Genomic DNA, 16,268 nt, shown 5'->3' on the forward strand with positions numbered 1-16,268 from the left:
TTCCTTATTGTAGAATCCTGACTGCTCTAGTCCCTGCCTCCAGATTGTCGTGAGGGTGAAATAAGATGATTTCATGTTTTACAAAATGGTTTTGAAAATGACTGTTTCAAAACCAGCCTCTGCCACTAGCCAGCTGCAGACTAGGGCATCTGTCTCAACCTCTTGGAACCTCAGCTTCCAACTCTGTAAAATGGGGTTAGTGATACTGCTCACACACGATGGCTGCTGAGGGCAGTAAATGAGAGGGTACAGGTAACAATGTCATAAAAATGCCCCTCAAATCACTGCTCAACCACTGATTGAGCCCTCAAAGTGACAGGCAGGGTACTAAACGTCAAAGTGCAATTAACAGCAGACTTGACTCATATTAATATTAAATAATGAAGAGGAGGGGCTTCCCAGGTGGTGCTAGAGGTAAAGAACTCGCCTGCCAGTGGAGGAGACATAAGAGACCTGGGTTGGATCCCTAGGTTGGGAAGATGTCCTGGAGGAGGGCATGGCAACCCACTCCAGTCTTCTTGCCTAGAGAATCCTATGACAGAGGAGCCTGGCGGGCTATAGACCGTAGCATTGCAGAGTCAGATACAACGGAAGCAACTTAGCACACACAGTGAAGAGGGTGGGGACTTCCCTTGCGGTCCAGTGGATAAGAATCCACCTTCCAATGCAGGGGACGTGGGTTCGATCCCTAGATGGGGAACTAAGATCCCACACGCTGTGGAGCAACTAAGTGTGGGTATGAAACTAGTAAGCCCACGCACCTCGACTAGAGGTGCGTCCAGAGAGCTGGGGCGCCGCAGCTAAGACCTGAAACAGCCAAATATAAGTTTTTAAAAAATAATGAAGAGGATGATGATGGTCAGGCCTTCCCTCCATTAACTTACCTGCCACCTGACAGAGACGCAGGCCTGGCCCCTGGGGCCCCTCTTGTGCCCCTGGAAGCCCCAGCTGGCAGAGGATCCCACCTCTGCCCTCTCCCCGACTCCCACGGCTGTCCTGGTAGCATCTTTCCTCTGTAATCCACACCCTCACTTTCGTGGTAGAAGCCATTTCCTGCACTAGACAGTGAAGCCTACGAGAGCAGAACCCCAGAGGCTTGAGTCTTGATCAGGCAGCCACTCACACTAACATACAGCAGGCGCCCACTAGAGAGCTCTCGTCGGTGAATGGCCGGCTGCCAGGTGAGTGGCTATGCTGGGTGGACCCGCACAGCCCGGCGGTGCTGCCCCAGGGTCTGGCTGCCCCCGCCCCGCCCAGGCTCACCTGCTTGTACTTGTAGAAGAGCAGCAGCAGCAGCAGCAGCAGCAAGGCCATGATGGACACACAGGCCACCAGCACCGGTGTGAAGAGGGGCTCATCGAGGGGCTGCATGGAGGCTCCTGCACGAAGGGGCGGGCCAGGGGAGTGAGCCGGCCGATGGGGCCTTTGAGACCCCATGCCCCACTGGAACAGGCCCGTGGCCTGGAACACAGTGGGTGCCCCCCAAACTCTTGTTGACTGAACAAGGTGTCCTCTCAGTAGGAAGCTTGCAGACTCTCCCCCAGCCAGGGGCAAGGACCCACCTCCAGCCCTGCTCACACCCAGCTCTAAACCCTGCCCAGACTCATAGCCTCTGCAGCCGGGGGAGCCGCTCAGATCATACAACCCACCCCCTGCCTGTGTAAGAAGCCTCTGGGGCTCAGCCACGACTTGAACCCTCCCCCAGTGTGGAGGCTCGTTACCTACACCTCTGGCCAGCTTGGACGGAGAGACCTTCTAGAGGTTGGACTGAAATCTGCCTCCCCAGGAGGTCCCTGCAGCGTCCCCAAGTGCCCTCTGGGACCACATGGCCCTCCAAGAGTCTGAAAGCCAGGCTCATGGACCCAGGTCTCCTCTTCCCACATCAGTAGCCCCAGTTCCCTTGATGTGTTGGGAAGGACCTAATTTCCACCCCCTGGCCAGATCAGCAGCATGAACCTGAGACTCAGCCTCACTTCTACCTCTTATGAGGTGTGAGAGCAAACCTGTGACTACTCCTGAAGACTTGGGTTCATCATGCCCCAGGAGGGAAGGCAAACTGTATTAAAGCGACTTCCGGGGCTTGGGCGAGTGCACTGAAATAATGTCTGCAAGGGGCTTAGCATGATGCCTGGCGCAGTGTAAGCCAAGATGTTGGCTTTCTTATTTGTAATATAGGCCCACCAGCTTGAGACACAGCCACTAGGGTAGCGCATGTGAATTTGGGACTCCAAGGCTAGGGCACCAGAAGCCCCTTGGATCCAGGCGGAGGCCCCAGACTGTCCTCTCTGGGCCTGGCACACAGTGGGTGCCAAACCTGCTTTTCAGAGGCCTGAGGGTGCTGTGGCCCTGTACAGTCTTGGGCTGCTCAGAATCAAAAAACTGACCCACATGCAGCCTCTGTGCAGTGCAGAGAGGGATGAGTCTTCCTCAGACGATGCTGCTGCGGCAGTTGCCCCCACCCCCACCGCACAGCGGCCGTGGGTGGATAGGACTGTGTCTCTGATGGAAGGGAGTCTGGGAGGGATGGGAAAGGCCGGCGAGGCTAGCCCTGGGTTGGGGGTGGGGACTGTGTTCATTAGTCGCCTGTCCCCGTCACCAGATTCTAAGCCCGGGGGAGGCCCTGCTCCCCTGTGAGTCTCAAATACACACCTGTGAACTAATGAGTCAGCTCAAGCGCAGCAGCAAGAGCAGAGGGGCCAGATTAGGCTGCCGCCGCTTCAGGCTGCTTTCTGTCTAGATCTCTGCTTCCCCTCTGCCCTTCTCCCCCTCCTACTTCCAGCCCTCTGGGTTCTAGACTGCCCATCTTGCCGCCTTTGGTCACGAGGGGCCTAGAGTCGCACATGGAAAGCTAGACTCGGTACGGCTGGGATCCGCTCGGCGCTGAAACTCTGGCCCTTGTCTCCCAGGAGTGGGTGGGGGTAGTTCCCCAGGCACCCCTCCTGTCACAGCCTGGAGCAGGGGTCCAAGGCTCACCTACAGAGATGGGCCCCAAGGCCCCGGAGGTGTTCCCCATGCTGTTCTGGGCCCTGCACTCGTACGTCCTGTTGTGTTCCAAGGTCCCAGGGGTCAGCAGGCTCTGGATGGTCACCTTGTGGAAGGGCTCCTGGCGCAGGATGTCAGGGTTCAGCTCCTCCAGGACCAGCACGTGGGTCTTATCACATCTGGGAAGCACAGAATGTGGTCAGAGCTTTGGGGTGCCCAGCCCCTGAGCCCAGGTGAGGAGGGAAGTCACTTACCTGTTGGTGTGGCTGCTGCACTGCACCCACGTCACATTGGGCTGGGGGTACCCTGAGGCTTCACAGAGCAGGGCTTTGGAGCCATTGATGAGGGTCCACATGACTTCTACCTCCGGGGGGTCTGAGGTGGAGAGGGCCTGAGTCTCCTCGCCTGACCGCCCACCCTCAGCCTTCTCTGCCCCAGCCCAACCTCCCCCAGCTTGTCTATCTCGGCCGCCCCAGGGACCTTCTGTCCCCAAGCCCTTCTACTCACATAGAAGGGTGAGTTCAAAGGTCAGGGTATCTTCGCCTCTGGCGTTTCTAGCCTGGAACGAGTAGAGGCCGGCCTCGGAGGGCTTCAGGCGAGGCAGGGTGAGCTTGGAGGTGTATCTGTGTGGGAGGAGCAGGCCATCTGGGGTGAGGAGAGGGTTCCGACAACCACCTTAGAGGGGGTGGTTTTATTTTTGGTCAAGGGTCTGGGGCATGAAGGCCTTGGCTGAGCCAGGTACCCAGGCTGGGTCCACTGAGACATGGAAAAACCACCAACCCGATTTTCTTAATTGCCGCTCTCATCCGCAAAGCACTTTGGTTCTGAGGTTTAGTGGAGGCGGTGTCTGTACAGTGCCAATGTTGGGAGGCACCTCACAAGCCTCACTGAATGTATCTACTTTCACCACCATCACTGGGCTAAACAGTCCTCACTGAAAACGCCAGTACCTGATCAGCTTCTATCCCCAAAGTGCCAGCCCTGCCAGGAGGGGCTTTGAAAGGGACGGGAGGCAGGATGCAGCCAGGGGGCTCCAGAGACCAGGGCTCCAGTCCTAGTATTGCCACTTCCCAGCTGTGGGACCTTAGGCAAGGATACTTAACCTTTCTGTTCCTTTGCTTCTTTTTCTGTGAGCGTGAGGGACCTGTATTCAGAGAGCCTGACTCATTGCAGACACTTGCCCCTTCATTGGAAAATATCTGCAGCCATTACTAGACTAAAACCCATGGTGTTTACTCAGTCAGTTCGTCGGCATAGAGAACCCCTCTACCTGTGTCAGTTCTTGAGATAACTAATACCTACTTCTTAAATGGAAAGAATTTAACTCTTTGCATGAGTCCAAATCACCATGAACACACCTACCACGTGGGCTCAGTTTGGTGCCCTGCGCTGAAAGGCCCCAGATTACCGAGTTCAAGGGCACCTCTCTGGTTCCTTTCCACAGTGTCCCTATTGCTGACAGACCCCTGAAACATATCCATGGATCAGCGCCCTACCAGGTGTCTGCAGACTCCAGTTCAGAACTTCTCCTTTAGACAAGAGGGAGCTAGAAATCCTGGCTGGAAAGGACAAGAAAGGAACTAGGAAGAAGAAGACGAGGACAAGGGAACGTCTTTGTTGATTCTGTTGATCAACAAACAAGAATCCAGGAATCGAAGAGGTCTGGGCTTCCAGAGCTAGAAAGAGAACTCCGGAGAGTTTGGGAGTTGGAAGATGTCTGGGGACTACCTACCGCAGAGGTGGCAAACAGGTCTCCTCTCCCGAGCCAATTATGGTAGAGACATAGCCTGAAGACGCTATTGAGAAGGACTCTGAGGCTGCACTTAGACATCGCAGGAAATGGTTCAAAACTGAATTAGGGCTGTTCATCACAGTTGTGGGAGAAGATGTGATTGCATGTGATTCACGTTTTTGCTGTCTTTAATGGACCTGTTCTCTCTCATTCAAACGGTAGAGGAATAGATAGGATGCGGTATGTATATACAATGGACTGTTACTTAGCCATAAAAGGGAATGAAGTTGGGTAATTTTTAGAGATGTGGCTGGACCTAGAGGCCGTCATAGAGAGTGAAGTGAGTCAGGAAGAGAAAAATTAGTATCGTATGTTAACACATACATGTGGAATCTGAAAAAATTGGTATAGATGGTCTTATTTATAAAGCAGAAATAGAGACAGACATAGAGAACAAACATGGATATCAATGGGGGAAAAGGGAGATGGGGTGAACTGGGAGATTGGGATTGGCATATATACATTATTGATACTATGTATAAAACAGGTAATTAATGAGAGCTACTGTACGGCACAGGGAACTCTGCTCACTGCTCTGCGGTCATGACCTGAATGGGAAAGAAGTCCAAAAAACAGGGGTTATGTGTATACATACAGATGATTCGCTTTGCTGCGCGTAGAACCTAACACCACACTGTAAAGCAGCTATGGATGGAGTGTGCGCATGCTCAGCGGTGTCTGGCTCTGTGACCCCAGGGACTGTAGCCCGCCAGACTCCTCTGCCCATAGGATTTTCCAGGTGCGAATACTGGAGTGGGTTGCTATTTCCTTACTCCAGGAAAAATTTTAGAAATAGAACAGGGTAGAGAAATGATTATTTTCACACTTGTTATCAGTGTTCCTCCTTAGGGAAAAAACTCTCTTGTTTAGAAACTGCCTAGGTCATTTTGGGCAGGAAAGTGAGACCCTGAGGAGAGAGTCCACAGGAGACAAAAAGACATTTCTAAAATGCTCTGCAGGACTCTGGGAGTGGAGGGTGGGGGCGTGCACAGGCAGACAGACCTTTATAAGAAGAGTTTTGATCCAGCGGAGAAGAGTAGCTGGTGAGAAATTCTCAAGGGTGGATGGCCACAGGTTTTTAAAGAACTTTCGATGTATCTGTGACTGAGAGATATTAATTCCCTCTAGTCCCCCAAACCTGTGTGTGTGGCTCTAGATACCTCGTGCAATTGCCATCAGGAGTATGACTCTGAGTGGAAATCATGGGGATGGCCTTCTGCATTTGGATTAGTCACAAAAGAGGAAAATGAATAAGCTCAGGAAACCTTGGGTGACCGTCAGAATGCGCACACCCAAGAAATGGTAGAGCTCTTGAGGACAGTGCTTAATTTCCCAAGGATACAGCACAAAGGGTATGCTGATTTCATCTACATCTCAAACACAGATGACTGACGTTGAGGCTCTACCTAGTCAAGAAAACGGAGACCTAGAAATAGGCAAGGACTCACCCCCTAGTCAAGGCTGAGACAGGACCCAAGAGTGCTGACTCTGGGTTAAAGTGTTCTCTCGGGCCATGCAGATGGGAGCTAGTGGGTGGTACCTGTATGTGTCGCTGGTGGTTACAAAGTTGAGCTTTGGCTGAGAGCCAAAGAAGGGACCCTCATAGGTCCAGTTGAAACTTTGCAGGCTTGGGTAGGCCTCCACCTTGACTCTGAGCTCGAGCTTCTCACCCACGGCTACCTCTTGGAGGAGGTTCTGCTTGGAGGTTACGTTCAAGTAGGCACTGTCTGGAAAGCAGAGTGCACAGAAGTCTGGAGTGAGTGGGGAGAGGTCCGTCTGTGTGTCCATTTGGCCATCCACCCGTGCATCCAGTCTTTCAGCGGGACCCTCCCTGGGCACCTAGCTTGTGGCAGTCACGCAGACCCGGCCTGCAACCAAAACTTGCCCTCTCATCTTTTTCCCACCACTCCCGCCCCTCTCAAAAGCCCCGGGCTTTAAACTTATCTCCAGGTTCCTGAAAGAAGCTAGGCAAATTCCTATCTTCCTTGGCACCTCTACTTCTTTGTTTATGTAATAAAGAGATTAGTAGAATATCTTGTCATAACTGTATAAAATGTTTTCTAGCAGCTAAAACTGCCCCCTTTTCTGGTAGTAGTTTATATTTCCCCTTTTTCTGGTAGAACTTTAATCAGTGCAACTTCCATATCCAGTTCTAAAGTGGGCATGTGACCCAGGCCAGCCACTCAGGGTAATCTGTGCCCTTTGGATCATGATTGCCATGGACTCACTCATTCCTATGGTTTCTGTTGGAACTGGAGGAAAACAGAAGCTTTCATTCCACTGGGGTTTCCAAGCTTGGTGCTGCCCCACAAGAAAAACAGAGCCGAGGGATGGAAAACAGTAGATTCTTGTCCACATCTGAACATCAAAATCCAACTGTCCCGGAAGCTCATAACCATGTTTTGTTTTGTTTTGCTTTAGCTATAAGGCCAATAAAATCCTCTTTTGGTGAGGTCAGTTTGACTTGATTTCTACTACCTATACATGAAAGATTCTTGACTGGTTCCTTCTAATTAAATGTTGCATGAATTAAAAATCAAGCTGCTCTGATTGAATTGCAGGCAAAGGAAAGTCACCCCCATCCACGGATTCTCCATGCCACTCATGGATGCCTCTGAAATGCCTTCTTAAAACTCCAAGGCTTTGTAAAAATTCCCTGGACTGGATCATCTCTCAGGGCTCCTTTTCGCCCTCAAGTCTACGAAATCCAAAATTCACTCTTCTACCCTGTGATGTTCCTGCTCAAAAAGCCCACTCTGATTCCCCATTACCTCCACTATTCAGCCTGGCATTCAAGGCTCTTCCCAGTTAGGTCTCTCTATGCCCATCTAGCTGTGGCCCCTCTTCCTACACACATGTGCACACACAGACACGCACACAATTCTCCACCCACCTTGGTGTTCTCATATCCCCAGAACACCCCACAGTAGTTCCAACCTGGGCTCTTTGCTCAAGTCATTTCCTCCACCAGGAACCCCATATTCCACCTTTCTTCTATTTACATCCTTCTCATTCTCTAAGACTCCTCCAGCAGGGAGAATCCACCCATCGCTCCAGGCTAAAGGAGTGCTCCCTCCTCTGGATCCGTTTTCTTTTTTAAAAACTGAGGTATAGTTGATGTATAATATTTGTTAAGTTTCAGCTATTCAATATAGTGATTCACAATTTTTAAAAATTATATTCCATTTAAAGTTGTTAAAAATGATTAACTATGTTCCCTGTGTTGTATAACACATCCTTGTAGCTTATTTATTTTATACATAAAAGTTTCTACCTCTTAATCCCCTGCTGCTATATGGCCCCTCCCACCTTCCCTCTCCCCACCAGTAACGGCTAGTTTGTTCTCTGAGAGTCAGCCTCTTTTTTGTGATATTCATTAGTTTGTAGTATTTTAAAATGTTTAATTTATTTATATTTAAAGGATCTTTTCCCCCAAGTTTTACTTATTTTAACTTTTTGTCTGCATCCTGCAGCGTGTGGGATCTTAGTTCCCCAACCAAAGATTGAACCCGCAGCCCCTGCATTGGAAGGAGGAATCTAAACCACTGGACCAGAAGGGAAGTCCCTTTGTGGTATTTTTAAGATTCCACAGATAAGCAATGTCACATAGCACTTGTCTCTGTCTGATTTATTTCACTTGGCAGGATGCCCGCTGCGGCCCTTTGAGATCGTACAGTCATTAGGCACCACATCGACACCACTTCGGGCTTCTCTCGTAGCTCAGTTGGTAGAGAATCTGCCGGCAGTGCAGGAGACCCGGGTTCGATTCCTGGTTTGGAAGACCCCCTGGAGAAGGAAATGGCAACCCACTCCAGTATTCTTGCCTAGAGACTCCCATGGACAGAGGAGCCTGGCGGGTTACAGTCCATGGGATTGCAAGAGTCAGACACGAGTTAGCGATTCAGCAGCCGCCACCACCACACTACTTCATGCCCTCCCTTTAGGTAGCTGTCTTCTCTCTCCAAGCTTGTAAGCTTGGAGGGCTTTGAAGGCTGTTTTCTTCTCTCTTTCTTCCTTAGCCAGCCAGCCAGCCATTCATTTATCCAAACTCCTACCACTTCCCATCACCTCCACCATATCCCTCCCTAATCAAGCCACCATCACCTCTGGCTCAAACTAGTAGCAGGAGTTTCCTAACAGTTTCCTGGCTTCTATCCTCGTCTCCCAATAGACAATCCTCAACAAAGCACCAGAAAGCCATATTACATCTTGCTACCCTCAAGTCACATCATGTCACTCCTTTGCTCAAACCCTCCAGTTGCATCCCCTCTCTCTCAAGAAGGAAAGCCCAGGCCTCACGTTGGCCTCCCAGGACCTTCTCCTTCACCTCTGATGTCATCATGTACTACACTTCCTCTCAATCTCCACCCAGCCACACTGGCTGACTTACTCCTTGCACGTGGTGAGCTTGGACCCACCTTAAGAACACTGCTTGCCCTCTGTCTGCAGCTCTCTTCTCCAAGATTCTACATGGCTTGGTCCTTCACCAACTTCAAGTCTTTGCTCAAATGTCAGTTTCCCAGTAAGTCTTCCTTGATGACCACCCGGTTTTAAACTGAAAATCCTATCCAATTGTCTTTTTCATAATTTATTTTGCTTATTGCTTGTCTTCTCCCAACTAGAATACAAACTCCGTGTGGGCAGGGCATTTTCTCTCTCATTTGTAACAGGATCCCCCACATTAAAAAGGATCTAGCGGAAAGAGTGAAGGAAAACAACATCCGTTGAGTGACTGCTGTAGGTCTGCACTACAAAACGGATAGGATTAGAATCCATAACTGGGAGACAGTTCACTGTTCTCCTCTCCTGCCTTAGCCCTCAGAGCTGCCAGCACAGAATGGGCCCACAACAGAGCTTAGGTGCTCCTGCAAGCCTGGTGTATTACTTGTTCTGTGAGGGTAATGATTCTTAGGCTCGCCCTCCCGCCTCCCCTCAGGCTCCCAGGTTAATACATGAGGTGTGGCCAAACTGAAAGCGCTCTGAACCTGTCCCCATCCTGAAGAAGCTGCCCTCTGCTCTGGATTCTCAGCCCAGGGACTGTCGCTGCCTCCTCCCCAATCACTCTGGTCATCTCGGCTCCTTTCTGCTTTGTCCCAGCAGCCATTGTCCCTCCTAGATTGTTTTGGATAACAGACTCTCCGGGGTCCCCACCATAATCCAGCACCCTTTGCCATCTCTGGCCTGGAACACCGTGTTAACTGCCCTGATGGGTCTCCAGCCTTGAGTCTCCTATCCAATCCACATGACACAGGGCAGAGCTTTCTCAAATGACATCTCCTCAGGCACACTGAGCATTTACTCTGTGCCAGACCCTGCCCTAGTTAGTTAAGACACATTCAATGAATTCTCAGAGCAAACCTATGAGACAGTTACTGTTAGGATCCCCATTTTGCAGATGGGGAGAGTTTAAGCAACCTACCTACGTCGTTGGTGGAGGCAGGCTGGAATGTGGCTCAGGACCACGGGCTCCTGGCCACCACTCCCGCATCCTCTCTGCCATCTGATCCCATCACTCTCCTCTTAAGACCTTTGACGCCCGCCCACCAGAGATGATGCAAGCTACCCGTTCAACTTGCTCTCGGACACTACGCTCACCCCGCTTTCCTGTGGCCACCCCCGACCCCTTCGCGTCGCTGCTGCTGTCGGCGCCTCTGGGTGTCTCAGGCGCTCTTGTTCTCTTTGCCTTTGGGCCTTGCATATGCTGTCCCCTGTGCCAGAAGTGCTGCTCCGCTTCTTCCCCTCCCGTCTGCCCGGCTAACCCGCCTCCATTCTTCTGGCCCCAGCTTAGAGTCCATTTAGCCCAAGCCTTTGCTGGGGAGCCCCCTTGGTGTCCCCAGGACACCTCAGGCGTCTCCCATGCGCGCCCAGGTGCCTGCTGTCTGTTCACATGCCCATGTGGTATGAGTCCCAGGCATGCAGGAATGAATGAATGAGTGAACAGCAAAGTCTAGGAGGGAGCTACTGGACATCAGTCCCAAAACACAACAAAATGATGCTGGAATGAGATGCAGCTGTGTACTGTGGGACCTCCAAGGTGGGAGAGAGGGAGGATTCTGAGAGAGAAGGAATCAGAGGGCTGACACAGACATGGCTCCTTAGCCAGGCTGAGAAAAGGGAGATTCTAGCGAGCTATTCTAACAGTGTCAGCTCCTTTTTTAAATATCAGCTCCCGCTTTCTCAATCCCCATATGCACCCCCTCACCCCAGGATCCATGCTGACCCTCCCCCACCACCCCAATGCTCACCTACCACCCGGAAGACCATGGAGGTAGTGTGGACGCCCCGGGCATTGGTGGCCACGCAGGTGTAGTTGCCGGCATCTTGGAAGCCTACGTGATCGAGTTTGAGGGTCAGGACTTTTTGATAACGGTTGTCACGGAAGTCGGATTGTTGAGAGATTGCAAGCTGCATCCAGAAGGAACAGAAATGGTACACAGAGGTGATTTAGGAATTAGAAAGAGCTGGGTTCTAATTCTCAGCCTTTAAGGATTACTATCTGCTTTTCCTTGGGCAGCGGCTGAACTGTGAGCCTCAGTTTCTTCATCTGCAAATTGGGCCTAACACTGGCCCATGCTTCACTACAGGGCTGTAGTGAAGAGTAAGTGAGATGGAGAATGCAAATGGCATAGGGCTATGCCTGGCATGCAGAAGGCATGGGGAGGAAGTATGTTCTTAGAAGTGGCCTAATGCCATTTCCTCCTGAGAAAACCCCCTGTTCCTCTCTCTAGAGTTTTTCAGAAATAATCCTTACATTCCTGGGCCTCAGAGGTGGCCTTGGAACCCCTTGCAAAGTCAGAAGTGAGCTGACATGTGCCTCTTGTCTACAGGCTAGGGCAAAGGTCATGGGTCAAGAGGACGGAATACTGCCTCCTCCCTCTCCCATCACATGTGCAGATGCAGGAGCCTGAGGCTTGCTTCTGCATCATCTACTGACCAGCAGTGAGACCTTGGGTGATTTTCTCCCCTCTCTAGTCCTGAGCCATGCCCTCAGCTCCCAGTGCCAGCTTGAGGTGGGGCCTGGAGTGCCAGGAGGACAGGCAGGACCCCATCCCCACCCCCAGGTACTGACTTTTGTGTCTCCACGTTGAAGGAAGACATCAAAGTTGACATCAACGTCGCTGGCTGAGCACACGATCTTAGCAGTCTCTCCTTGAATCCGCACCAGTTCTGCAGGCTCCAGTGTCAAGGTCGGCGGTCCTGGGATGACTGAGGTCAGGGGAAGGCACCCATGAGCACCCAGGCCAGAGCTGCCACTCTGCTTCCTGCCACGGGCCCAGGCTCCCTTCCCAAATCCTGGGAGGCAGCCATGACACCTCAGTTTTCCCTGCAACAAGTCCCATCTCCTAAATGGACCTTGAATAGTCCCCTTGGCTCCATCACCAGCGCCTATCCCCAGTCACACCCTTTCCCTCTGCTCTGGACTCCTGCAGCTACCTGGAAGGCCTCCTTGCTTCCTCACAGCAGCCAACGTGAGCTCCTTACAAGGAAGATTGGGTCACGCTCCTCTCTTGTGCTAACATTCCGTGGCTTGTCATCACTCTCAGACTAAAATCTGCAGTCCCTCATACCTCCCCAGACCCTGCTCCCAACCTGTATGCACTTGCCACCCCTCACTGTTCTGCAGCCACGTGGCCCCTCCCACCCAAAGACGCGCCCTTGCCCCTCCCTTTGGGAATGCCTGATCTACGCAACAACCACACTTTGACTGGTTGTTCTCACCCTTCACATCTTCAGCTCAAACATTCCTCAGAGGGGCCTCCTGTCACAGGTTAGCTGAATTAGCTTTGGGCTTCCCAGGTGGCACTAGTGGTAAAGAACCCACCTGCCAATACAGGAGACGTAAGAGACTTGGGTTCGACCCCTGGGTCGGGAAGATCCCCTGGAGGCGGGCATGGCAACCCGCTCTAGTATTCTTGCCTGGAGACTCCCATGGACTCCCCTACCCAAACCTCTTCAGTTTGGTTTCCTGTTCATCACATTTATTTGCTTTCTCTCTCATCTGCCATCCCCAGTAAATGAAGGTGGTATCCCTAGTGTGGTATGCCTAGTTTAAGCACAGCTAACCCAGGGCCTAAAACAGCAGTAGTGGTTTAATCGCTCAGTCGTGTCCGACCCTTGCGACTCCACGGCCTGTAGCCTGGCAGGCTCCTCTGTCCATGGGACTCTCCAGGCAAGAATACTGGAGTGGGTTGCCATTTCCTTCTTCAGGGGATCTTCTTGACCTAGGAATCAAACCCAGGCCTCCTGCACTGCAGGCAGATTCTTTACCAACTGAGCCACGAGGGAAGCCCTAGCCTATGAATTAACATCTCTGGCTGTGTTGAAAGATAACCTAACTCAGTTTCTCAGGGTCAGATGCTAAGGAGCGCGCTCATGTCCCAGAGTCATGGCGAAACGAGGGCCCTAGGATCCCTCTGTAAGGTGGGCTGCAGGGAAAGGTCCTGCCTGGCTCCTCTGCACACACAGTGAGTTCCCTTGGCTTCCTGGACAGGTTTTGTGGGCTCAGGGCCTTGGGCCAGCCCTGCCACTCTGACCCTGGCCTCATTACAGGCACTTGCTTCCTGTCTCAGGCTCAGATTCTGATCCTGGGGTCCTGCTGACTCACACCAGTCCTCCCAGAAACCAGAATCCATCTACCAGCCCAGCATAAACAAGAGGGGAGCGGACAGGAGAGAGACTTCAACACCACTGATGCCGATGCTGAGGCGTCCCATGCGCCTGCCATCCTGAGCCCCCATGGCATTGCTCATGGTGGCCCCCTCTCCTGCGCTCAGCACCCAGCACCTGGGGGGCCCCGAGTAGGAACCCATGTCTGAAGGGGTGGGAGAGCCTCGGGTCCTCCTTCCATTCCTGGAACACCTGAAGCCTGCTCCCAGCTCACGACTGTGGACCTGCGGTTCCTCTGCTGTTTCCACCTTCTCATAACTCACACTTCCGCTCAAATAAAACGGCACTGTCTCCATGAGCCCCCCACGCCCACACTCGACGCCACCGCCCAATTCAGTGCTTTCCATAGCCTGTTCCATGACCTGAGACTGCCCTGCCAGCTGAGTTACCAGCCCACATGTGGTTCTCCTCCCAGCACCTCACACCTCATGGCCTTGCTTCAGCAGGCCCCGTGGATGCCATAGGCATGACTGGGAGGAAGAGGTGAAACGAAGCACCCACCCTTACTTCCCCTCCAGCCAGGCACCAGCTCTCAGGTCGGCCCTGTCCACGCACCTTTCTGAACTTTAAGCCGGATGCTGAGGGACTTCACCACCCTGCCAGCCACCCGAACGCTGCACTCGTAGTCCTGGCTCTCAATAAACTTGGCCTTGTGGATGGTGAAGCCGTACCAGGGCGAGAAGGAGTAGCTGGTTTGGCGCAAGACAGGCCGGCCGCGCACCCGCACCAGCGAGACGCCCGCCTCCAGTGCCGGGTCAGTGAGCAGACAGGGGAGCAGCGCGTCCTGACCCTCCAGCACTGTCGCTTCCTCGGCCAGGACCCTCCAGGGCCGAGCAGGGTCTGGGGAGCATGGAGATACAGGGTTACAACAGCCCCCCCTCCACCAGGCCCCTGGACATTGGTGACAGTGAAGCTCAGAGATGCTGTTCGTTTGCCTGAGGTCACATAATACCGGGGAGGCTCAGCTGATGCTTGGGGGCACTGGGGCCAGGTCCAGCCCCACTATTTAATGCTGTGTGATCTTGGGCAAATGACTCAGCCTCTCTGAGCATCTGGAAAGTAGGCAGAAACAAGAACCTTCTCACAGGGTTGCTGTGAGGAATGAAATTAGAAGCACTGCCACAGGTCCTTGTTCGTGGCAGGTTCTCAGTAAACGTGGAGCTGGCCTATTATGATGGCTCACGTCAGGGCCCAGCCCTCTTGGCCATTCCTGGTGGGCCGTGCTGGGCTAGTCCTTTTGGGAGGGGGCTCATAGTCCTCACCTTTGACGTAGAGGTGGATAGCAGCAGTGCCCGCCAAGGGGTCTCCAGGCTCAGTGCAGCGGTACGTTCCCGTGTGTAGGAAGGTGGCATTGTTCGTGCTGAGGATGCTTCTGGGGGCCTCAGAGTCCAGTGTCCAGTAGGGGGAAACGGGGCCATCCCACTTCACGCTGCCATTGCTCATACATCGCAAGGTCACCGCTGTGCCTGGCTCCACCACCAGCTCAGGGCCACTGGGCTCTATCACCGGGACCCCCTGACCTGGTGATGGGAAGTGGCAAACAGAAGCGAGGGCTGAGGTGACATCCCGTTGGCTGTACCCTGCCTCTGACATGGGTGCTGCTCTGGCAGGGTGCTGCTGGTTCTGGGGTTCAGCTACGAACTGTAGGACCACCTCGAACAAGTCCCTGCCCCTCTCCGGTCAGTCACTCAGGCCCTGCCCCAAACCTTCTGTGATGGACTGACGTCTCTGATGTCTCTGAGAGAAGGGGACTGGGGGCTTTCTTGGCCTCCCACCCAGCCACTGTCCCATGGGGGCTACCCTGGCCTCTGGCCTCAGTCTTCCTGGCCATGACTGCATCATTCTCCCCAGGAGTGGACTCTTTCAGCCTGATGTAATAAATGGCCTGCATTCCTGCTACGAAGTCCAGCACCTAGCTCAAAGAAGGGGTTTCAAACAAGCAAAAATGAAAGTCGCTCAGGCGTGTCTGACTCTCTGCAACCCCATGGACTGTAGCCCACCAGGCTCCTCTGTCCTTGGGATTCTCCAGGCAAGGAAGAAACAGATGAATAGAATGTTCGTGGCAAAGTGCTCTGAATTAATTCACACCAGGAAGAAGAAAAAGGGGCTTCCCTAATGGTCCAGTGATTAAGACTCTGAGCTTCTACTACAGAGGGCACAGGTTTGACTCCTCTACATGCCACATGATATGGCCAAAAACAAATAAAACTGCATATACTTTAAAAAAATATTTTAAAGAAATAAAAGAAGAAGAAAAGGGATGTGGGATCTTAGCATAGCAGAGTTCAGAGTCTTCTGCTGTGCCTTCTCTCATCACTGGACATCTGGTCTGTAGCACAGTGGGGAGGTTCAGAGGCTCTGTGCCTCAGTTTCCCCATATAAGATGGGGACCAAAATTATACCCATTTATTGGGATGTCAGGAGATTTAAATGCACAGAAAGCTTTAGAACGTCACCTGTCACCAAATATAAATAACTCAGCCAAGGTTAGCCATTCTATTTACCATCTAGTCTACCCCCAGGAGCCCACCCTAACATCCCAGCACTGCTGTATTTACTAGGGAGACCATCTCTTTTAAGGAAAATTTTCTTGAAGGAGAAAAGAGAACTTGAAACTCATCTCAGGCCCTCCGGGAAGAAGGCCCATTGCCTCTGCAGTGTCAGCATTTTTCCAAGGCCTAAAATAGGGGTAAAGGAGGGAAGTGAGAGCTGATTCAAGGACATGGACGGGCTGCCAGGCGCCCTCCAGCTTGTGCAGGCGGAAACACATTGCTGGCACCCAGCCTAGCCCCCATTTCCGCTCAGCCTGCAGTCCTTCTCCCAGGGA

At 52.5% G+C, this 16,268-nt stretch overlaps 1 protein-coding gene across 2 annotated transcripts in view; it reads right to left on the minus strand.

Annotated features, from left to right (window-relative positions):
- Positions 1-16,268, minus strand: part of CSF1R (colony stimulating factor 1 receptor) — a 31,455-nt gene that overhangs the window by 11,635 nt on the left and 3,552 nt on the right. For both annotated transcript variants that reach the window (XM_068981464.1, XM_068981465.1), the window contains exons 2-10: positions 14,704-14,961; positions 13,997-14,281; positions 11,844-11,980; positions 11,020-11,179; positions 6,315-6,501; positions 3,490-3,605; positions 3,237-3,357; positions 2,974-3,161; positions 1,264-1,379 (exon numbers count right to left, since the gene is read on the minus strand). In XM_068981464.1, the coding sequence (XP_068837565.1) occupies positions 1,264-1,379; positions 2,974-3,161; positions 3,237-3,357; positions 3,490-3,605; positions 6,315-6,501; positions 11,020-11,179; positions 11,844-11,980; positions 13,997-14,281; positions 14,704-14,961 (1,568 nt within the window). The remainder of the gene's footprint in view (positions 1-1,263; positions 1,380-2,973; positions 3,162-3,236; positions 3,358-3,489; positions 3,606-6,314; positions 6,502-11,019; positions 11,180-11,843; positions 11,981-13,996; positions 14,282-14,703; positions 14,962-16,268) is intronic.

Source organism: Capricornis sumatraensis, chromosome 9 (assembly GCF_032405125.1).
Source record: "Capricornis sumatraensis isolate serow.1 chromosome 9, serow.2, whole genome shotgun sequence".
NCBI lineage: Eukaryota > Metazoa > Chordata > Mammalia > Artiodactyla > Bovidae > Capricornis > Capricornis sumatraensis.